Genomic DNA, 25,227 nt, shown 5'->3' on the forward strand with positions numbered 1-25,227 from the left:
TCTGTTTCTTAAGGCCACGTCTCACTAAGCGACATCGCTGCTGATCTCGTTATGTGTGACATCCAGCAACGACCTGGCCCCTGCTGTGAGATCGCCGGTCGTTGCTGAATGTTCTGGACCATTTTCTTCAAAGGCGATGTCCTGCTGGGCAGGACGCATCGCTATTTTTCACGCTGTGTGACAGGTGACGGCGGGGAGGGGACGCTGCGCTCACCCACTGCTCGGGTCCGGCTGCTGCTGCTCGGTGGCTCGAGCGGTGGGCCGGATCCCGGGGACTCGAGCGGCGCTCCTCGCCCGTGAGTGAAAGGGGGGTTGTTGGTTTAGGGATATTGTCCGTGACGCCACCCACGGTTGTGGTGAGGTTGTGACACCACCTCTGCTCTGGACGGGGATCCCGGGAGCGATGACAGGGAGCAGCTTGGATGTTGTTTCTCCCCTCCATGTGTAGGGGGGTTGGTTGTCCCGGGGCCCGGTGAGGGAGGGATGGCAGGCGGGTTACGGGGCCTGGTGAGGTGCAGGGTCGCGGGGGCAGCGCTGTGCCGCACGGCACGGTGGTACTCACTCAGCCAATGATGAATGCAAAGTCTCCGGTAAAACAAACGGCTGGATGGACGGGTCCCACAGATGGCTGCGGTAGCTTTCCCGGTAGGTTGGTGGTGACTGCCTTTCCCTGCACCTGTGTTTGTGTTCACGGTTCCAATGGCTTCCCACCGGTAACCCACTCCCCAGCTTGGATGGATGCTGAGGGAGCCCCTTTTGCCCGCAGGCTCTGGCCCTGGGAACTGTTGCCTTGGCGGTGACTGTATTTCCCTTCACGGTTTGAGGTGTTGCCTTCAATCGGGTCTTGGCTGCTGGGAAACCCTGGAGGTTCCCTTCGCTAACGGATTTGACTGGTTTTACGGCGACTCCTAGCCTGGTCGGGGTCCGTAAGCCCTGCCGAATGGTGCTGGCTTCTCTTTGTTCCCCGATCCGGTACAGTCGGGCCACCGCCCGTCCCCGGTCCTTACGGTTCACTCCAATTAGCCTCTCCTGCAGACAGTCACCACTGTCTGCCAACCTTGCTGTATGTGCCCGGGCCACGCACCCGGACACTTTCAGTCTCCTCTACTACCCCTTCACTCTCCAAAACTGATCTGACTTCTCTTCCTTTTTCCCACCTCCAGGACTGTGAACTCCTCCGTGGGCGGGACCAACCGCCTGGCCCACCCCCTGGTGTGGACATCAGCCCCTGGAGGGAGGCAACAAGGATTTGTGTTTGACCTAGATGTGCCTAGCCGTGGTGTGGGGTGTGTTGTTGCAGTACCTGTGACGTCCTGGCTTGTCCAGGGCGCCACATTGGCTCCTAATGACAGCAGAGATCATTATACAGGTTGCTACTGCGACCTGTATTGTTCCTGCATCGTTGGTAAGGTCTGAATGTGTGACATCTCACCAGCGACCTCCCAGCGACTTACCAGCGATCCTTATCAGGTCTCATCGTTTTCGGGATCGCTGGTAAGTCGCTAAATGTGACGGGGGCTTTACAGAGCAGATTCTTAAGAATATCTTCTTATCCTAATAGATCCTCAGACAGACCTGCTGATAAAATGGAATGGTAGGATAATCCCTAGTTAGAGGTATGGAGGCAGTGAAGTGGGAAAAGTGGAAGTATGACATGCAGCAGGACAGTATATAAAAATATGGAGAGAAGATATTCTTACAATTTCCTTTTTTCTTTTTATACAATCGAACATTTTATCAAAATTTTGGAACTGACACTTTGTACACCAAATGTTGCTCTGGCTGAACACCCTGTTTTATGAGTCTGGCTTAAAGCCCCTGGACCTAATATCAGTCATTAATAATACTGCTGTCTTTTTATGTAGCAAGAGGCCCCTGTTGTGGTGTTCAAGGCCCAGTTGCGAATGTCACATCTGATCTGAAAAGTGCTTTTTATTTTAGATGAAAGACCTGATTTTTCTACCTTTTTCCCCGAAAATAAGCTCCAGCAGGATTTTTCGGCCTTTTTGGGGTAGGCTTGAATTAGAAGCCCTACTTCAAAAGTAAGCCCTACTTGCGTACTCAAATGAACAGTATCCTGAAATAGGTCTTGTGGAGCTCTATTTCAGGATATGTTACTTTTATTGTCTGCTTGTGTAGGTCAGGCAGACTGGTAGGAGGGACGAAGTTAGTCTAGAGAGAGCCCTCAAAGTGTGAGGAGCTGGAGTGTTAGCTCCCGGGGAGCTAGAACGACCAAGGTTGGGTCACAGACAGTGGTCTGGGACCTGAGGAGTCGGGGACCGGTAGCAGTGACTATGGACAAGGGCGTGACTGACATAGTCTTGGAGGACTGTCGGCACCAGAAAGACCAAAAGAACTGACCGGTACCGAGCACGATGGGGTACAGGACCCTAGGTCAGGAGCCGATTTAACGTCCTGACAATTAACCTTCAGAGGAAGGAGACCTTCAGGGACCTTTCCAGAGAGCTCAGAGACTGAGGGCATCAGCACACCGCGGGGGACAGGGTTTTCCAGAGAAAGCAACCCACTAAAGTCCCAAGTGCCAGCCCTTAGGAGCAAGACTTCACTTAAAAACTGAAGAACGAAACCCTACAGCTTCAAGCTATAGGGACCCACACGGACACAAAACTGTGCACTGAGGCAGGCTCCGGATTACTATGTGGGACCGGGTACTTGTACAGGCTCGCCGCAGTGGCAGCGGAACACAGAGACTTTGGTTTACCTACAGCGTGTGTGTATTTCCTTTTATAAACCTCATCCAGCACCACGACTACCCACAGTGAGTACCCTGGTCCCCTGCACCCTGCTCTCCCAAAATAACTAGCACCACCCTGAGCCCAGGGCCTTCACCACCTGTGGACGGACTAACATCTGGCTGCTTAACACCATCTGCCCCGGTACTCCTTACAGCAGCGGCGGTATTTCCATTACCGCAACCCACAGGTGGCGTCACGAACTTATCCCCTGTAAATACCCCCTTTTACGGATCAAAGTGTCCTCCAAGCCGGGTACTGACAACCACCCCCCCAAAAGCCACGATCCTGGATCCGAGCAGCCCGACTAACACTGGGGCGGCACAACACCACCTGCGGCATGCGGCAAGGGATTAGCCGCCACTGCTGTCGCTGTACTCCGGGGCGGATGGTTGCAGCAGCAAAGATGGTTCTGCTCCCCACAGGTGGAGTGGGCCCCGAGGAGGATGATTGGGATGGCAATCTATGGTGGTGTGCTGGGGGGCAGAACTGAGGACGCCAACAATAACTGGACAACACAGGTCGGTAGTTTCTTTTACCTTTTACTGGTCAGTTATTATGGTCCCGAGTTACAGTGGTACAGTCAGCCTGGTAGCAGTGGGGAATCTCTATTCCCAGGTGAGATGGAGGCCTTCCTTAGTGCGCTCTGTGTGTTGGTCGCTGTGGCTTGAAGCAGCACAGTGTCCCTCTTCTTAAATGCAGTTTCCCTTGCCCCTTGTAGCGGGCAGCGCGAGCCGGATATAGGGCCCGCTTGTATTTCCGTGACCAAAGGCTCTATGGTGCTACTTCACCTTGGGAGTCTTTGGTGAGCCAGGAGATGTAGAATCTCCCGCTGTCCGAGTTTTACTGCTGGGCCGTTAGCACCCGACAGTCGGACTGTGGTGGCCTGATTCGGTCCTGGAAAGCTTGCACTCGGCTCTCTTACAGTGACCGTTCTCTTTGCTCGCCTCTCGTGTTCTGAGGTCCCTCTTCCTTTTTCCCTGTCTAACCCCTCCCCAGCCCAGAGTGCACAGGGAAGCTTATCCCAACCAGGACTTGAGCTCCCCCTTCTGGCCTGAGTTAGAAAGTGGTGTGTGTGTGTGTGTGTGTGTGTGTGTGTGTGTGTGTGTGTGTGTGTGTGTGTGTGTGTGTGTGTGTGTGTGTGTGTGTGTGTGTGTGTGTGTGTGTGTGTGTGTGTGTGTGTGTATAAGAATATATATACTTCTCAAAAAAGCAAAGGGAGCACCAAAATACGGAATCCTTGTTTAAAGGGGTTATCCGGCTTATTTTTTTTTTTTTTTTACACTATTGGACTACATTGGGGCAGGTAAGTAGATAGAGACCACTTACCTGCTCTGCTGTCAGCCCCTCTCCCCTGGCTCAGAGCGGTCATGTGACCGCTCCTGCCGCGATTTTGCTGCTTCCGGTCATTTCATGTCAACATGGGCAGGACCATGTTGATATGCAATTCTGGAACAGCATATTGCCGCCCTGCTGGGCTGATACAGTGCGTGAGTCCCCGCCCCCTTCCCTGCACCCTCCCACACATTCCCCCGCACCTCGTACTCTCCCCACCCATGGTGTCACCGCCAGCACCGGGCCCCCTGCTCAGGAGAGCAGGAGTGCCCGTGCAGTCTGTGTCCCGCTCCAGCCCCACGGCTGCCTTCATTGCAGTGTGTGCCTGCCCACATGTAGATTCTCACCCTGCAGTGCTGGCAGCCGCGGGGATGACGAGCGCTGCTGCCAGGAGGCAGATGAGATCATTACCTGCTGTGACGATCTCTTGCACTCCTGTCAGCGCTGTCACTGCCTTCTATGCCCGCTGCATTCTCACGTCATTAGCGGTGACTTCACAGGCGATACTGCTGAGAACGCGGCGGGCATAGAAGGCAGTGACAGCGCTGACAGGAGTGCAGGAGATCGTCACAGCAGGTAATGATCTCATCTGCCTCCTGGCAGCAGCGCTCGTCATCCCCTGCAGTGACCTGGGCTGACCTATTGATGTTAGCTCAGGTCACTGCATTGCTCTCCCAGCCAATGGGGAACATTCTGTTCTTTGACTGGGACATTCACTATGGTATGGATCGTCATGTGTCCCCCTTATTGGATTACGCCGGACCCGGATTTGATTGTGCTTTTCAATAAATTGGTGAAAGAGGGACTGTTTTTTTTTTTTTTTTTCAAATAAAACTTTTTTTGTTGTCGTTTTTTTTTTTGTTTTTTTTTTTATTACTGACTGGGTTTGTGATGTCGGGTATCTGATAGACGCCTGACATCACTAACCCCAGGGCTTGATGCCAGGTGACATTACACATCTGGCATCAACCCCATATATTACCCCGTTTGCCACCGCACCAGGGCACGGGATGAGTTGGGGAAAAGTGTGAGGATTGGCACATCTAATGGATGCGCCACTTCTGGGGCAGCTGCTGCCTGCTATTTTTAGGCTGGGGAGTGTCCAATAACAGTGGACCTCCCTAGTCTGAGAAAACCAGACCACAGCTGTCAGCTTTACCTTGGCTGGTGATCCAATTTGGGGGGGACCACATGTTTTTTGTTTTAAATTATTTAATTTAAAATAACAGCGTGGGGTGCCCTCTGTTTTGGATTATCAGCCAAGGTGAAGTTGCCAGCTGTGGTCTGCAGGCTGCAGCCGTCTGCTTTACCCTAACTGGCTACAAAAGATAGGGGGACACCACGTCATTTTTTTAATATTTTTTTGGCTAAATACAAGGCTAAGCACCATTTAGTTCCACATGAAAGTCACTAAAGGGTGCCAGCTTAGAATATGCAGGGGAGTGGGACATTATATATGTCTTTCTCATCTATCTATCTATTCATCTATCTGTCTATCTATCCCTCTATTTATTCATTCATTCATTCATTCATTCATCCATCCCTCTATCTCTCTGTCTCTATACCTATCTATTGATCTCTATATCTACTCATCTATTTATCTTTCTTGCTGCTTCCGTTTTTTTGCGGTCCGCAAAAAAACGGAAGGCACACGGATGCATCCAACGGAATGGTCATGTGAATGTAGCCCATATGTGTTTCCTATGGGGGCAGGGGTTGGTACAGAGCGCTGTGTGTGTGTGTGTGTGTGTGTGTGTGTGTGTGGGGGGGGGGGGGGGGAGGGAGGGTTGCAGAGCCTGATGTGATGTGGGGCGCAAAGCCCGAATTTTTATTTTTTTTTTTTGGGTGTGGGGCTGTTTTTTCCATTGCTAGAGTGATAACAGGTCAGGTGCTGGGGCAGAATACTGACAGGGAATGTGTGTGCAGGGGGCGGGGCTGGACACTGGGGAGAGCCTTGACACTGAGGCCGGGCGGTGCCTCTGTGACTGGGAGGTGTGGCACAGGAAGTGGTCATGTTTGCTGGAGCTGAATGTAAACAAAGAGCTGCAGAGAATAAAGGGATAATTCAAGAGGAACAAAAGATAGAAAACAAAAAATAACAATGTAGGGGTGTTTTATATGACAATACAGCACAGATAAACTCAACATTTTTTGGTAAGCGAATGTCGGACAACTCCTTTTAAGTGTTCCCTTTTTTTTATTTTTTTTCGAGCAGTAAATTTGAAGAATTTATGTAAAGTAATGAAGAACAGGTCTCTGCTTCATGAGTGATCGATCAAGACGTATCGACATTATGTGGTCAGTTTTATCCTGATGAAGTATAGACAGACTTAGTGTGAAACATAATCTGTACGACATTTCATTACTAATTACTAAAAATGTTTTTTTTTTTTTTTTTGTAGTTTCTTGTACGATTTCTTTTTAAGTTCGGTTTTAATGCCAATGAGTATTTCAATTGCAAAACAACAATTACTCCAAACCATTAACCAGTATAATTACCCAAAAATAGGAATAGACCGACGCGGATCACATGAAAAGCAAAAAAATCAATGTCTATATCTATACCAAAGCTTCTATGATCTTACTTGCAGAGTAGTAGTAATTGTACTGTAATGGTGGATTTACTTTAAGTTTTTTTTCTTTGGGGGGGGGGGGTTGCGTGTTTTTTTTTTTTTTTTTTTTTTGTTATATTTTATTACCGTTTTTTGTTTACACATTTTTGCAAGTTACCTTTGCACATGATCTTTATTGCCCTATTGTTAGTATTTTTAGGAGAATGTAAGTCACTCTTGAAGGGCTTGTTAATGCTTTTGTCTTTCTTGCATGTCATGAAATGTATCATGTATGTGTCATATATAATGCGTATACATTTTTTTAAAAATTTTTATATTTTTTTTTATAAGCTGTTCAAATGAAATGGGAGATAAAACCTTGGGTTTATTGTCTATAAAGATGCAATTCCAAAAATTGTGAAAGTGAATTTGTCAGAAGGTTTTTGCTATCAAATCTGAGATTAGCATAATGGCTGTTTCACTTACTAGACCGTGTATTACTGTTTCAGTGAGACAAATGTTTTATCAGCAGGACCTTATCACCAGATGACTAAGTGGCTCTTGCCTCCTTGTCAACTGCTCCCTATAAACTACGCCCCTACCACTGATTGGCAGCTTTCTGCCAGTATACACAAAGCTGCCAATCAGTGGTGTCGGCGGGGGCTATACACAGCTGAGTATTTTGAGCTCTGCTAGATCTGCAGCAAAGAAAATTGATTTTTATTACAGCTTCTGCACCCAGCAAAATAAGTAATACAAAGCTGGAATTGGGGTCTCTGTCCCTACAGCATACTATTGTCAGATTATATAGCAGAAACTTGCTGACAGATTCCATATAAGAACCAAATTCATCCAACTTTCCATAAAGGTCTCTACCTTTGCACACCCTATGCCCCCTCATGGCTATTCCATAGAAAATAAACGGAGCAGTGATTCACTCCAATCACACTGTAAATCGCAGAGCCCCATTTTTGGGATTGGCAATGGTCCCATTAGTGGAACCTCCAGTAATTTATAATTTATTGTCACGCCGGGAACGGGAGGACTCCCAGTCAGTGAAGCAACTCAAAGGGTACATCAGGAGAACAATACAACAGATTGCCCTGGCGCTGGGGAGAGGGGAGCGGGGTCACCTAACATCCCGAAAGGAGTCCTTCCTCCTCATGCGCTGTCACCTGCCTGGGCCCTTGCTGACCCTGAACTCACCTTGACTACTGACCATTGAGATGTTAGTCTTACCTCTACAATGAAACACCATGAGAAAGGTAAGACAAATGACGGAAAGACACAAAATGTTCTCCAGATATTCAAGGTTGAAACTTCTCTGCTGCAAAAGAAACAACACCTCAGCTTCTCCAGAGTCAGACTCCTTCAAAGGTCAGTTATAGAATGAGCTATAGCCGGCATAGGAGAGAGCGAGGAGTGAGTTTATATAGTGGAAGGGCGGTGGCTGCAGCTGAGATTAACTGCTACAAGTCAATCTCAGCAGGACAGGAAAAAAAAAAAGATCTTAATAGCACCAAATGGAATTAAATACTTAGGATAAACGATGAGCAGATTCTAAAATGTATCAACCAAGCACTGATGCCTTTTGATCCCCGATTTTCCCTCCTAGAGGTCTCAGAAGGCACGACACACTCATGACACATCCTATGAATGGTGGATAACTTGTTTTCTTGGCACCTATCCTTTGAACATGAATGGTTGTAAAGCATTGCCTTAAAGGTATCATTAGTGGGGTGTCTAACCACTGGTACCTTACTGGAACCATTGATTTGGGAAAAGTTAACGGAACACTCAAGAATTTTACATGATTTTCTTCATTTTAAAGGGTCAAAGGCGTGGTGCACCACAGTGTTTTCCAGAATATAACTTTTCAAGAACCATCTTATATGACTGGATTCTTAACAGTGTACTTGTCTTTTTAGTTTACAGAAGAGTACGTACGAAAAATACCCCAAGGGGAGTGGCCCAAGATCATTATCGTTGCTGATGGTTCTTGTGGAGAGTCAAGTTCACTTTTAGGTGTCAACTCGGAATACGTTGTGGATTCGTGTAATGCATATGGAGCCAATGCTGCATTCGAAAGACCAGACCAGAGGCAGGTAATGCATTGTATTATATTGGAAATAGATCAGATATGGTAGACCCGAGATGAGACCTTATCATAAACCAATGGAAAATTCTTGGGTACGTTGACTACATAGGTCTTAATTTTTGACCTGCTTGGTACTGGAGTTGAGCAGAATGATTTGTAGGATTCTGCTCTGGTTGGTATGATGTGGTCGGGAACATCATACCAACATATGACGTTGGCATTGGCACATAGACAGTGATGGACACCGCGTCATACCAGACTACGCCAGTTGCCAAGTTGATATACCTTCTGAAGACCCCCTGCACGCACACCGATGAAGCTCTTTGTCCGAAACGTCTGTGCTTGTGCTGGTCCTACAAGGTTTTCTCAATAAAAGACCACTATTCACATATATTTTGAGTGGCAAGTTTCTACATCTACGTGGTCGGGAACGTCATCCAGCGCATTTCTTATGATTTAATTTCGGTCATGATTTTGCAGGGACTTTCTAATCACTAAAGGCGACCGGGATGCCGGTATGTGATTCCCGGTTGAGGAAACTCGCCCCACTCTGTTCCGGCTACCGATGTGGATACAAGACCAGTGTCCTGCAAATCTTTCACCTCACCTTTACTCTGTACTAATACTCATTTATTCAGGATTTATTTTTATCAAGATGGTGTGACGTTTAATTTTATCATATATATATATATATATATATATATATATATATATATATATATATATATATATATATATATTATATTATATTTTTCATACCGTCCCTTTATAGTCAGGTATAACTTTGCAGGAGAGGACAAATGTAACACACGCTCTAGTTCTGGAATGACTACCCCGTAAAAGTCACTTTGAGGAGATCCAGTGACCATTGCTGTACGGTTGTTTGGAGAATACCCCTGTGCAGTCTCCTTTTTTGTCCATACATCCACTAATGGCGAATAGCAGGGAACCGAAGCTCTCCTAACAAATCGTAAATTGCATCTGATTGTAAAAGTGTAAAGCCATCATACAATCTGTACACATTAGTGAAGCTGAAGACACGGCAAGGTTATAGAGTAGTGTTCGGTAATATGTCACCTTAATTAATATTTGGGGTGTCGCAGCTGTTTGTTGCAACAACACAGGGGGATATGGACAGTAATAACATCTTCATGGGTGGGAGGACCTGATACAACGTTGTGATATTGTATCTACCATATATTTGTCAGGTTGAGGCCCTAATGCAAAATCTGTAACTCATTTTCCAGATTACTTCATGTCCCCTTGTGTGGCCTATATCCCCCCTTGGGCACATGTGCTGAAGTGTTCCTGTTACCTCTGCACTTTCTTTCACAGTGGTGTAACTTGAAGCTCTTTGACCCCAATCTTCAGTAGGGCCTTCAACTTTCAAAGATTGTATATTGGTCTTCTCGCACGAACCAAAGGGAGCTTTTGGCCACCCTAGGGTGCAAGATGCAAACACTATATTTATTGGTAAACCACTGACTATTGGGAATAACCTGTATACTGCATTATTTTGCTTTTATAGCCGTCCATTTTACATCCGTAGACATTAATATTGAGTTGGCTTTCCCTTTGCAGTCATAACCGCTTCCACTGTTTGAAAGACCTTTTGGAAGATTTTGGAGGTGTCTGTGGGATTTTTGCCCCTTAATTGAGAAGAGAATTTGGGAGGTCAGATATTGATGTTGGAGGAGAGAACTGGTTTACAATTTCCGGTCTAGTTTATATCAAAGATGTTGTCATGCCAATGACAGTAATGTAGAAGGGGGACTGCGTGCAGCTGAGCTGTCCCTCAAGCTAGAGGGACTCCTGGATACAACTTACCTAAATGACCTCACTTGCCTCGCAAGGGAGTAAAGCACAGGAGAGCAATGAAACACACAGGCAATTCAGGCCAGGCAACAGGTCTGACAGGGCACAAAGATCTTCCCCAGTTGTAAGCTACACTGCTGCTAAAGATATACCACCTCTGCTGACAGAAACCAGATTCGCCACTGTGGTCAAAAATATATAAATTCTATATCCAGCATGGAGTGAAGCCAGGGGCAGGTAGATATTGCAGAAAGGAGAGATTAATCACAAGCTGCAGTTGAACTGAAGGCTAAGAGAATTCTCAGCCAGCAGGGAAAGGGTCCTTAAAGCCCTTCAGCATAGTAGGAAAAAGTACATATGCAAGGCAAAAGTCAAGTGAGCTTTACAGAAGGCCTGTGTGGGATTCAATGCTGAAACCACCTGACCCCAGGTCCCGCAGAGGTGACCTAAGGATGCGGTACACTCAAGACAGGTGTTGGATGGAGCTGAGGTCCAAGCTCGGAACGGCTGGTCATGTTCTTTCACTAAACTCCACAAACCATGTCGTATATGGACCTTGTACACTGGGCATAGTCATGGGAAACATAAAAGGCCTCTGTCCAAACTGTTCCCACAAAGCTGGAAACTACAATTGTCCAAAATGTGTTGTATGCCAAAGCATTATTATTAATAATAATAATAATAATATTATTATTATTACATTTATTCCATGGCGCTTTACACGTGAAAGGGGTATACACAAGATCAAGTACAATAATCATGAACAAGATAAGGCACAAACTGCTACAGGAGGAGAGCGGACCCTGCCTGCGAGGGCTCACAGTCTGCAGGGGATGGGTGAGGATACAGTATGTGAGGGTAGAGCTCGTCGTGCGGCGCTATGGAGGACTGAGGGTTACGGCAGGTTGTAGGCTTGTCGGAAGAGGTGGGTCTTCAGGTTCCTCTTGAAGCTTTTCATGGTAGGAGAGAGTCTGATGGTTGCGCAGTGGTGTACTGGTCTGAGGGTTATTGTAGCTTGTAGGCTTCTCAGAAGAGCTGGGTCTTCAGGTTCCTTTTGAAGCCTTCCATTGTAGCTGAGAGTCTGAAATGCTAGGATAGAGTGTTCCAGAGTATGGAGGGGGGGAGAAAAATTTTCTATGTGATTGTCGGAAGAGCAGATAAGAGAGGAGTAGAGAAGGGGATCTTGTGAGGATCTGAGGTTGCGTGCAGGTAAGTACCGAGAGACTAGGTCACAGATGTATGGAGGAGACAGGTTGCTGATTGCTTTATATGTCACGGTTAGTGTTTTGAACTGGAGTCTTTGTGCAATGGGAAGCCAGTGAAGGGATTTACAGAGTGGCGAGGCCAGAGAATAGCTGGGGGACAGATGGATTAGTCAGACCGCAGAGTTTAGAATAGATTGGAGGAGTGCAAGAATGTTAGAAGGGAGGCCAGAGAGCAGGAGGTTGCAGTAGTCAAGACTGGAAATAATGAGGGCATGCTCTAGTGTTTTGCTGATTCTTGGTTAAGGGATGCTCGAATCTGGGAGATATTTTTGAGCTGCAGTCTGCAGGAAGATTATGGTTAAGATTACATTATAGTTACCCTTCACTGAAACTTGGGAGCTTTGGCCGATCTGTAAAAAAGAATCCCATAGTTTTACCCCTCTTCCACCAAACCTTAAAGCTGGCACAACGGTAATGTTCTGCTGATATTCCCCAATCCCAGACTCTTCCATTAGACGCTAGATTGAGATCTATGATGTCACTCCATAGAACACGTTTCCATAAAAAGACCTAACATGTTGCACCGGTGGCTCTTATCACCGGACCATGCCGGTATCTGTGATCTCTGTAAAATTAGCCATTTTCCTTTTCAAAAGGCAGATGCTGTGGCAAGAGGTTAGATTTTACACACCGGGGCCAATGGGAAAACCTGAATGCAGTAATTAAGAGTTCTGTGCACTGCTTTGGTCCACATAATGTACTTACTAGGAGTATTGATTTTAGTGGAAACTGTTAAACAATGGCCACTAAGTCTATAGCACAGACATGTAGGCACTCTGTTGGGCGGTACAGGGTCTGTACATGTATTGTCATGTACCTGGAGCTAAGAGAACTAGATTTAGGGGAGAAGGTTTGTTTTTTTTAGAGCCACCGCTTTAGTCTTCCACCTCCCATTGAGCCTTTCCAAAAAGATTATTTGCCCATAGAAAATAATCTTTTCCATGGCCACTATTTTGGTACAGACGTGTTGAGACATCCATGACCCATGATGCAGACCCGCAATACGCAGATATTTCTACGAATATATCCATGTGCAAGAGAAAGAAAGGGTCATGTGCTGCATCAACCTTCGTAAAGGGCCATTAAATTAATGATCTCCTGCTTGTATGTAGAACGACCTCTTGTACAAACAATGCTTTCTTTATTCCTTTTTTACTTCCTTTAAAGCTTTTATCTAAATGAGATCAAAGAGCAATTGGAATAAATACTCTATAATCTGCAGATGAGAAGGGAACCTATGTCAGATACCAACCCTGCTCCGGCAATGGCGTCATTTAATGTTATTCGTCTAGAAATTATAGTCTTCAATTTTTTATTTTTATATATTATTATTATTATTATTATTATTATTATTATTATTATTATTATATATTTTTTTTTTTATAGCTGGGATGTTATTTATTGCAGTATCCATCTGTCATTTCAGTTGACTTTTTGGAGTAAGTTGTCCGGCATGTGTACATGAGAAATAACACTGTCTGGCCATTATATTACTTGGCTTGCATTTACGAGTTTACCCATCAGCAGGTTCTATTTCTAATTTGCACTTGTCTCTGAGCTACTGGGTGGAGAATACCTGATAGAATGTTTTCTATGCTCGGCACACACAGACATGAGGGATTCCTGCTCTCCTGTTTCTATACAGCACATGCTCAGAAGAAGCAGGTGCATGAAAGACTTTATAGTCACAGGTGACACGCAGTCATGTGGTTTCTGGCAATAGAAGGTCACAGCGTTTTGGCTGTGCAAAATTCTCCCTGACTTTTTATTGTTCCTGCTATCAGTATTCATTGGTATAAGTAGCTTTCCTGCTGAATTCATCTCTCCCCCTTTTGGACACAGCATGAGTTCACCTTCCACCCAGCTGCTGATCATCAGTATTCTCTTGGTGCTTAAATACCCCTTCTTCCCTGCACTGGTGCTAGTGATTTTATTCAGTTCATTCTAGCTCTGGTTGCAACCAGATGGCTCGCTCTCATCTGTAGTATTGTTGCTGAAGTTCTACCTGAGTCATCTGTAGATAAGTAGTTCATGCTTTTCCCCCTGTGTCCTCCTTGTGTCTTCTATAGTGTTTAGTGGGGTTGACGGAGAGCTCATCCCATCTGTTCCTTATTTAGGACCAAGCACTAGGGATACCTAGGGTCAGGTATCCGGCTCAACACATAGGTGCGGAACCCATCTAGGGTGGTGAGGGACACCATGGACCAGTAGTAGGTTTGGTCAGGGGTCACCATCTTCCCTTTCCCCTAGACACAGGGTTTCCATTCTCTTTCTCCGTTCACTTGGTACTTCCCCGTACTTAGCATGACATTTACACAACAGAACTGAGCCGTTCAGCTGAATATCCAGCTATTGGGCGAGATAAAACACTTACTAAAAAGCAGAAGCTCCATATGTCTGTGTGCCTGTGCCTTTTTCTCAGGCTAGTTTCACACTTGCGTTGAACGGTATCCGGTGCATTGCGTTGTGTGACGGATGCAACGGATGTGTTGCATATAGTGGCACAACGGATGCTGCAAAACAACGGAATCAGCTTTTTTTTTTGCTTTTTTTTTTTTACAGTTTCACCGGCGGCAGACTATTGTGAACGATCAGCTGATCGCTCCCAGCAGCCGGTCGCCGGGTGATCAGCTGATCGCTCCCAGCGCCGGGTGATCAGCTGATCGCTCCCAGCGCCGGGTGATCAGCTGATCGCTCGGCCGCTGAGAATGTGTGTGGAGTGGGTGGAGCCGAGCGGGGCCATGGCGCTGAGGACGTGTGTGTGTGTGTGTGTGTGTATGTGTGTAATAAATAAATAAATATATATATATATAATATATATGTGTGTGTGTGTGTATGTATGTATATATATATATATATATATATATATATATATATATACAAAGTGTATATGTATGTAGAGTGCGGGAGGGGGCGGAGCCGAGTGGAGAAGTGTCAGGCTCCCTGCACATGTGGCCAGGATAAATATCGGGTAAAGCACTTTGCTTGGTTACCCAATACTCCTTCCTCCCTCAATAAACCTTAATAGGCAGATGTAATCTGATACCTCAGTAATCTGGCTAATTTTCCACAAGTGGATGTTGTCTGTCCTGCATAAAAAAATAAATTCAGGATAATTGTGTAGGAGAATAGCTAGTTTAGCAAAGAGGGATCCAAAACTAAAGATCGAAATGGGTACAACATTATTGTGTAAGTGTGGCGCCCTGGACTAGCGAGGTCGTCACAGGCACAACACTCACACACCCCCACCCCCAGACAGTAACATTAGCCAGACACAAAATCCTTGTTGCCTCCCTCCAGGGTCTGATGTCCTCACCAGGTGGGGCGGAGCCAGGCGGTTGGCCCCACCCACCAAGGTGTTCACAGGACTGGAGGCGGGAAAAGGAGCAGATAGGGTTTGGAAGTGAAAGTGGAGAGATCCGTTTTGGAGGTTGAAGTGAGAGGAGTAAAGTGGAGAGTCTGGGTTTGTGGCCCAGGCACTGACAGCAAGGTTGGCAGACGGTGGTGGCCGTATGCAGGAGTGGTGGATCAACGCGGAACCGTAGGACCGGGGTCGGGCGGTGGCCTGCCGGTACCGAATCGGGGAGCGAAGTGAAGCTAGTACATACAGGCAGGGCCTTCGGACCCCGACCAGGCTTGGAGCCGCCGACAAAGGTCAAATCCGATAGTGACCGGAACCCCAGGGGTTTCCTAACAACCAAAGACCTGTTAGAAGGCAACCGTCCACACCGTGAGGATATACAGCTACCGCCACAGGCTAGAGATCCAAGGGCCAGCGCCTGCGGGCAAAACGGGCTCCTCCGGCATCCATACACCGGGGAGCGGGCTACCGTTGGGAAGCCATCGGAGTCAACACAGTACACATAGGTGCAGGGAAAGACAGCCGCCATCACCTGTCCGGGGAGAGACACTGCAGCCGGCTGCGGGACCCGTCCATCCAGCCGTTTGGTTTACCGAGACTTTGTGACTTTCTGTCTGAGTGAGTACAACCGTGCCATCCGGCACCGCGTCGCGCTGTCCCTGCAACCCTGCACCTCACCAACCCTGCCTTCCCGTCACACCACCGGGTCCTGGGACCACAACATCCCAGCTGCTCCCTTCCATCGCTCCCGGGATCCCCGTCACCAGCAGCGGTGGTGCCCATCTTCACCACAACCCGTGGGTGGCGTCACTGACTAAATCCCCAAACAAGCAATCCCCTTTTCACTCACGGGCTAGGAGCGCCACTCGAGTCCCCGCCTCCGGCCCACCGCTCGAGCCACCGAGCAGCAGCAGCGCCGGACCCGAGCGTTGGCGAGCGCAGCGCCCCGCCGCCCGCGACATAAGCCTGGGTTCCCTAAAGGCCCCCATATACATTTACTGTTGCCCAAACCCGCTGACTTCACCTGATTTGGACAACATCTTTGAGGCTCCTGATAGTGTGTAAATCGTGTGCAGGGTGGGTTCCCCAGTATATATAGCAAAACCACGCACCAGGAAAGCGACTCTAGGCAGTTGGATTGATGAATGATTGCTTTACTTTACAAAAACAAAGGCATCCGTAAAAGAGAACAATATAAATACAAGGCCCAAGGCAGACACCCCTATGCTGCGCCACCCGTAATGGCGATTTATGTCGCCTTCTCACAAACCTTTACCTAACCAAGGGACTGTCTGAACAGTTGCCCAATACCTAGTAATCCCTCTGGGTAGCAGGAATAATTATGTGTGTGTGTAACCAACTTACCCGTGGTGCAGCACAAGAGCTTACAACCTATCCGCCTAAATATAAACAAATCCCATAAACCCCCTGAATACCCTTGAAGCCTCCCAGAGAAGGCAGATGGTAAAAGTGGGAAGGCGAAATACACAGCTCAGCAACACAGTCTTAGAAATATCATAAAGACACCATCAACGCAAATGTGTGGTGATGTCCCTTTTTAAGGTTTTAAATGTAACTGACACAGCAGAGCCGGCAAGTCTTACTGTGTGTGTATACGGTATTATATAGTCGGCCTAACGAGCAGATAGACATTTTGGTACCAAAACATTAAAGTATAGTGTACACGCGGTCCTGGGCCCGGCCTACCGTATCCGGGTACTTATGGTGTCCAGCTGCCATAACGAGAGACGTATAGATCCTCTCACAGTGAACCAGTATAGCCAGCAACTGCAAAATGGTGATCTCCAGCGCAAGATGCTGCTCACACGTGTCGCGGTCCTCCTCGCTAAACTCCAACATGAATCTTCTCACAATTCACTTAAGTGTTTCTGCGGCGGCTCCTTCTCATTACACGCACCTCTCACTTTCCCTGCAGCTCACACACAGTGCCTTCTCAGTTCTTGAAGTCCAGTGGAGAAAGTCTGTTGAGATGTTGCTATAGTAACCAAACAGTCGAATACAGATGCAAAACAGCAGCCTCTTGTGGCTGGTCACTAACAATGCATACAACGAACAGTCTCTCCAGTAAAGGAGACAAACGAGACAAAGGAGACAACGAACAGTAAATAAGTGTTTCGCAGCATTTCACAGTGGATAAAGGTCACTAATTAGTGTTGAGCGAATAGTTGACTATTTGTACTCGCTATGCTGTTAGCGAGTACTGTCCGCTACTCGCATATTCGTTATGAGTAGCGGGCACAATGTAAGTCACTGGGAAATTCTCGCTAAGTAGCGAGTAATCCAAAAGACACACTATTTGCTACTCGCACGAAAAGTATGGCTTTCGGGTTACTCACTACTTGGTCAGTATTTCCCATTGACTTAAGGCCGCTTTACATGCTGCGATCTCACCCGCTCCCATCGGTTGTGCGTCACGGGCAAATCGCTGCCCGTGGCGCACAACATCGCTCAGACCCATCACACTACCTGCCTAGTGACGTCGCTGTGACCAGCAAACCGCCTGCTTTCTAATGGGGCGGTTCGTTCGGCGTCACTAAGCGACCACCCAATAGAAGCGGAGGGGCGGAGATGAGCAGGACATAACATCCCGCCCACCTCCTTCCTTCCTCAATGCGTGCGGCCGCAGGTAAGGAGAGGTTCCTCGTTCCTGCGGTGTCACACACAGCGATGTGTGCTGCCGCAGGAACGACTAACAACATCTTACCTGTAGCAGCAACGATATTTGGGAACTGGACAGCGTGTCGATGAGCAACGATAAGGTGAGTAATTTTGCTCGTTAGTGGTCACTCGCACGTGTCACACGCAACAATGTCACTAACGAGGCCAGATGTGCGTCACGAATTCTGTGACCCCCCAACAACATCACGTTAGCGATGACGTTGCGTGTAAAGCGGCCTTTTTGATTTTACCTGCTACTCATAAAGGATATGCGAGTAACGGACAGTGCTCGCTAACTACTCTCTCAACACTATTACTAATACACCCTTACCCTCTCACAAGTGATCAGAAGAGAAGGATCCAGCATGTCCAAATTTGGACTGCCAATCCTTTTTGTTATCCCCGAGCCATCAGAGATGTCTAAAATGGACAGCAGACATGTTCACTCCGCGCTGCTGCTGAAGACTTTTCAAGGGAAGATCCAGGAAACGCTAGTGGAGATATGGCTTTTTAATGCATTGAATAAAAACCACTAAGTATTGGGGTTGTGTCCTGAAGAAGAACCTTTTGTAATGGCTTTGAAATCCCCTGTATCATCCCTTGGAAAGTCTTCAGCAGCAGCACGGAGTGGACACATCTTCAGTCCTTTTTCCTCATTGTCCGCAATGTCTTGTGCACTCGTCTATCTGCAACGGCTGCTCTATTATCAAGCGCATGTCTCGTGTGTCACACAACTTGAAAAGTTGAGCGCACCTATTATCTATTTTATTCAGTTTATACCAGATTAACCCTATTTTGCAGCTTTGCTCCTTAGTATTTTTTCATCAGAGATGTCTGATAGAGGCGGTCTCAGAGAACACACAAGTGCCTTGGGTATGAGGAGTGAAAAAGAGCTGCTGGCTAACAATTCTCTAAAGTGTATGGGGGGGGGGACACTTGGACCTGTTGTCAGTTTGCTCCTTTTTTATTTTGCTTGTGCAAATTCTTTCCTTTTGCGCATCCCTGCACTGGTTCCTCCCAGTAGAAAAACTGATGCAACAAACCAGGTCCTTGGATTGATTTTTCGACTTTTTACTTACCTCTATTGGTACAGTTTGCTTTATAGCAATCAAATGCCCAACTATTTGGCTTATTATCCACAAATCCCCTTCTTAGACCTCATTTAATTGGCAGGTTTTAGACTTCCATTTCCCGGTCAACTGTCTTAAACTCATCAGGTAGTTCTAAGGCTCTAAAGCCTGCTTTACACGTTGCAATTTCGCATACGATTTCGTATGCGATTTGCAATGCCCCCATCGTATGTGTGGCATGTTAAATTTGTTGAACGTGCCGCACATACGAGTAACCCCCCCCGTCACACGTACTTACCCGTCCATACGACCTCGATGTGGGCGGCGAACGTCCACTTCCTGGAGTGGGAGGGACATTCGGCGTCACAGCGACGTCACATGGCAGCCGGCCAATAGAAGCGGAGGGGCGGAGCTGAGCGGGACGTAAACATCCCGCCCACCTCCTTCCTTCCGCATTGTGGGCCGGGAGCCACAGGACGCAGGTAAGATCTGTTCATCGTTCCCGGGGTGTCACACACTGCGATGTGCGCTACGCCGGGTACGATGAACAATCTGACGTGCAATTCCAGAGACAGGTACGATGTGTATGCGATGGACGTTTTAACGTTCAATCGCAATCGCACGTACCTGTCACACACGGCAATGTACTTACAATGCCGGATGTGCGTCACGTACGACGTGACCCCGCCGACACATTGTAAGATACATTGCAGCGTGTAAAGCGGGCTTAAAGTCAGTACACTTCCAATCAGGAGAAGACTTGCAGCCATAATAAAAATGCAAATATGGCATTACATCCACCTAAATAAGGCCGCATGTTCCTGTACCAGAACAGTGGAGGAGAAACTGCAGCTGCACCTCCCTCCCCCCCCCCCCCCCCCTCTCTCTCTAAATTTAGGATATATTCACACTTTTTACTTGTGTTTTTTTTCTGCAGAAACGAAGCTGAATCTAACTACCAGAAAAAGCTTTCAGATTACAGAAATGTCATCTTCGTGCACAGATATTTTTTTTTTCTGATTTTGAATTTGAGCACTACAGCAATTTTGACAATCCACATCGTATCAATTCTTTTAGCGTTTTTGCTGCATTTTTATTCCTCCTTGAAAGTAATGAAAAACTTCAAAAAACACCCCACAGCCTCCCTGCTTTTCATGGTGAATAAAGTTATTAACCTGTATTGTAGACAAATCGCACACAATACACAAAACACAGCATAAAGGTGACGTGTAAACATAGATTTAAGGTATTTAGAATAAAATTGGGTTTTTGGGGGGGGGGATGGGTAAAGCCCAAATTGGATCAGTCAAGAATGAAAAGTAGAAGTAGCTCCTTTTATTAATATCATCACAATTTCTTTTAATTTCATATGCTCTTGTCCTGGCAAAATAACAAAAACAAACAAAAAAACAAAACATTGATGTGTTTAATAAATTTGCTGTGGGAATCCGCATCCTCCAGATCTCCTTCCAAATTTGATCTACCATTTTTATATATATATATATATATATATATATATATATTATAATTATAATATAATATATATAAATATATATATATATATAATATAATTATAATATAATATATAAATATATATATATATATAATATAATTATAATATAATATATAAATATATATATATATTATAGTACAGACCAAAAGTTTGGACACACCTTCTCATTCAAAGAGTTGTTTACTTTATTTTCATGACTCTGAAAATTTGTAAATTCACATTTGAAGGCATCAAAAGTATGAATTAACACATGTGGAATGAAATACGTAACAAAAAAGTGTGAAACAACTGAAAATATGTCTTATATTCTAGGTTCTTCAAAGTAGCCACCTTTTGCTGTGATTACTGCTTTGCACACTCTTGGCATTCTCTTGATGAGCTTCAAGAGGTAGTCACTGGAAATGGTTTTCACTTCACAGGTGTGCCCTGTCAGGTTTAATAAGTGGGATTTCTTGCCTTTTATAAATGGGGTTGTGACCATCAGTTGTGTTGTGCAGAAGTCTGGTGGATACACAGCTGATAGTCCTACTGAATAGACTGTTAGCTGCATTTTTCTTGCCATAATACAAATTCTAAGTCAATAAAAAGAGTAGCCATCATTACTTAAATGAAGGTCAGTCAGTCAGAAAAATTGGGAAAACGTTGAAAGTGTCCTCAAGTGCAGTAGCAAAAACCATCAAACGCTACAAAGAAACTGGCTCACATGAGGACCGCCCCAGGAAAGGAAGACCAAGAGTCACCTCTGCTGCGGAGGATAAGTTTATCAGAGTCACCAGCCTCAGAAATCGCAAGTTAACAGCAGCTCAGATTAGAGACCAGGTCAATGCCACACAGAGTTCTAGCAGCAGACCCATCTCTAGAACAACTGTTAAAAGGAGACTTTGTGCAGCAGGCCTTCATGGTAAAATAGCTGCTAGGAAACCACTGCTAAGGACAGGCAACAAGCAGAAGAGACTTGTTTGGGCTAAATAACACAAGGAATGGACATTAGACCAGTGGAAATCTGTGCTTTGGTCTGATGAGTTCAAATTTGAGATATTTGGATCCAACCACCGTGTCTTTGTGCGGCACAGAAAAGTTGAACGGATGGACTCTACATGCCTGGTTCCCACCGTGAAGCATTGAGGAGGAGGTGTGATGGTGTGGGGGTGCTTTGCTGGTGACACTGTTGGGGATTTATTCAAAATTGAAGGCATACAGAACCAGCATGCCTACCACAGCATCTTGCAGCGGCATGCTATTCCATCCGGTTTGCTTTTAGTTGGACCATAAATTACTTTTCAACAGGACAATGACCCCAAACACACCTCCAGGCTGTGTAAGGGCTATCTGACTAAGAAGGAGAGTGATGGGGTGCTACGCCAGATGACCTGGTCTCCACAGTCATCAGACCTGAACCCAATCGAGATGGTTTGGGGTGAGCTGGTACCGCAGAGTGAAAGCAAAAGGGCCAACAAGTGCTAAGCATCTCTGGGAACTCCTTCAAGACTGTTGGAAGACCATTTCCGGTGACTACCTCTTGAAGCTCATCAAGAGAATGCCAAGAGTGTGCAAAGCAGTAAAGAAAGCAAAAGCTACTTTTGAAGAACCTCGAATATAAGACATATTTTCAGTTGTTTCACACTTTTTTAAGTATTTCATTCCACATGTGTTAATTCATAGTTTTGATGCCTTCAATGTGAATCTACAATTTTCAGGGTCATGAAAATAAAGAAAACTCATTGAAGGAGAAGATTTCCAAACTTTTGGTCTGCAGTGTGTGTGTGTGTGTGTGTGTGTATCTATATCTATATCTATATATAGTGTGTGTATGTGATTTTTATTTCATTTTCATCAAATATATATTTATTTTTTAAGAACTTTTACATGCCCATGGAAAGTTTTTATATACGTGCAGGTTTTTCACTGCTTAGTCCATTCATTTTGGCCCCCTGCGGGTGCTTTTCTTGAATCCTTTGCTTGTTGATATTCTTTACTTGCCGTATCATGGACAGTTACTGTAATAAACTTTTTATTTGCTGAGAAAAAGTCCAGATGTCGCTCATCACAGGAAATTGAGCTTCTGCAAATATATGATAAACATAATTGTCTGCTGATAACTGTTCAGATGGACTCACTCCGTAGATAACTACTTTGACACTTCGGCATGACAGCATTGATACTTGCCTCTGCCGATTTTATATCTGTCATTGGTCCCTAATGGTGGCTATATTTGAAGCCCTAACTTTCTATTAGGCCTCATTCGCACACTCAATATGGCTCCAATTGTGCCCTCTGGTCTGGATAACAACTGGCATCCTTTGAAGGTTACCTTGGAGCGATGTTGGACTTGGGTTCCTTTTTTAGTTCTGCTTGTGTCGTAAACAATTTTTTTGTGAAAGGAAATGCCACAAAGAGGCCAGTGTTTTATTCTCTGGATGAGAGGTTAGTCGCCATAATTTAAGCCATCACTTACTTAATGATGCTCAAGAGTCTAATCGTTAGACCCTTGAGCGTCATTAAGTAATGGCCTAAACTATGGAGATGTGCCGCCCCAGCAGCGGATCGAACCGCTCGGATCCAGGGGGTAGTGTCCGTTCATTGCTTGAGGGTCTCCGGACCCGGGGGCTTAGGGGCCACACTCTAAAAAGGGGATATTTACAGGGGAGTCATAGTTCGTGATGCCACCCGTGGTGTGCGGTAACTGGGAGTACCGCCGCTGCCATTGGGAGTACCCGGGGTAATTGAATGGGGCAGCAAGGTGTCCTTACCCTCCACGGGTAGGGGTATGCCCCGGGACTCTGGATGATGATACTGGGTGCCGTGACTGGGAGATCACTCCTGTACTCACTCAGCCAGTAAGCAGACGCTGACCACCAGGTAAACCAAGTCTCTGGATGCCACTGCCGCTCAAAGGGAGCTCGTCCGGGTCCCGTCCCCTGCAGTGCTGCCTGGTGGTCTGTGACCTGCCTCCTGGCACAAAGTGTAGATTCACCGTAGTGGCCCGGTTGTCTGGAGGTTGCCGGGCCCCACTCCCCACTGTGGCTGTGTGGGAGCCTGCTCTCAGGGCTCACACTTGGGATTTTAGTAGGCTGCTTGTATGGAAGGCCCTATCCCCCTCATTGCGCTAGTGCCCGATTCTGGAGCTAGTGGGAACAGTCCATAAAGGCTCCGCTCTCAGCAGGTGAATTGCCGGGTTGCCTGAAGCTTCTCCCCAACCTAGGCTCCGTGTACCCCACCGTGCCTTCGATCCCCGACCGAGGATAGCACCAGGCTGCTGACCGTCCTCCTTGACAGGTTCAGGCACCTTGCCTTAATCCCCTGTGACCGAGGGTCCGACTCCTCTAGGTCCAGACCACAGTCTGCAACCTAGACAGCTACTCTTGGGAGCCACCGCTCCCTGCCTCCTCCGCTTTACTACTCCAGCACACTCCTCACTCTTCTGTACTGACACTCCTCACCTCCCCTTCCTGACCCCCTACGTGGGCGACCCTATTCCGCTCAAGCCGCCCACTGGTGTATCTAGGATTTGATTTGCTGTTGGGGGCAATACTGCAAGATGGGGACCCAGAACCATGAGGGATTTCAATACTGCACTAAAGAGAGTGTACAGTACCCTGTGACGACCTGATAGTCCAGGGGCGTCACAGAGAGGCCATCACTTACTATAATCGTAAAACCCTTTAAACCCTTAAATGTGAATAGGGGTACCCTGGGAGACAAAACATTTTTTAAAGGTTCTGCAACTGAGAACAATGGATGTTGAAAAAGCTTTGTAACAGATATTTTGTGTATTTCTTAACTGTTTTATTTTACTTGAACCCCAAAGGTACCAACCCCTGAAATTCGAGCTCACAATCTTTACTTTGATCTATCGGCCTACGGGATTGATGTCTCAAGTTGTGGAAAAGACACATTAAGTAAACCCGGATTCCATCTAAAAGTCTATGGGACCTTTCGTAACCGCTATATGGCATTAGCCTGCCCGGCTTCAGATACGAAAGTTCTAAGATTTCTACGATTTACTCCGAATTCATCAGTAAGTAAAATAGTAGATGTTTACCAATGTAAAAAAAATATATATAGTGCATTTTTTCTATACTTTTTAATGGGTCGGATGACATAGGAAGGTTGGCACTGAGTGTACCGGTATATCCATCAACAGACTGCAGCTCTATCACTATAGGGGTGCAATTGAATTTCTATGTGCTCTCACTGGTATACCTAGCCTCATGCATATCAAAACTCAAATGCTGGACACTGCACTCCTACGTCAATGGTGCGGGAGTTGGATGATGATGCACTGGTGCAAATAGGGCCTTATCCTATTACACAGATTAAGAAATGTACGTGAAATTGCTCACCTGGACAGGTTGTGAGCATTCACAACCACTATAGTAGCATACTTGAAATTGTTACCGCGGCCCTCTAGGAGGATGGACAAGAAAGGGTTAAACCTGCACTGCTGTGAAGAGACCCCACCAGTCATGTTGACTTGAACAGGGATTTATTTCTAGGCGCTTCGGAGACAAAAATCCCCTCCTTCAAGAAAAATCCCAGATAGGGAAGAATACAACTCAGAAGGTGCTGGGGTGGCATCCTACTCCATACAGAGAATTGTGGAAACAGAACCTGAAATGATACTTCAACCTCTATTACATTTACAGCAACGGTAAAGCTTTTGCCTCCTTGATGAACTGCTGTCTTTTTTTTTTTTTATCTATGTAATGTTTCGCCCCCAATCAGACCTTCCTCAGGTGTCAGATTGTTGTGCTCTAATCCCAGCATGGTCTACTTCCTCACAGTT

The 25,227-nt window shown here is 46.2% G+C and overlaps 1 protein-coding gene across 2 annotated transcripts in view; it reads left to right on the forward strand.

Moving 5' to 3' along the window:
* The window catches only part of LOC142255366 (uncharacterized), a 94,573-nt gene that overhangs the window by 43,033 nt on the left and 26,313 nt on the right, over nt 1-25,227 (forward strand). The window contains exons 2-3 of one of the 2 annotated variants that reach the window (XM_075326936.1): nt 8,569-8,745; nt 24,250-24,459. In XM_075326936.1, coding sequence (XP_075183051.1) covers nt 8,569-8,745; nt 24,250-24,459 — 387 coding nt within the window. The remainder of the gene's footprint in view (nt 1-8,568; nt 8,746-24,249; nt 24,460-25,227) is intronic. The other variant, XM_075326937.1, reaches the window with a different exon arrangement.

The sequence above is a fragment of the Anomaloglossus baeobatrachus genome, chromosome 10 (assembly GCF_048569485.1).
Source record: "Anomaloglossus baeobatrachus isolate aAnoBae1 chromosome 10, aAnoBae1.hap1, whole genome shotgun sequence".
Taxonomy (NCBI): domain Eukaryota; kingdom Metazoa; phylum Chordata; class Amphibia; order Anura; family Aromobatidae; genus Anomaloglossus; species Anomaloglossus baeobatrachus.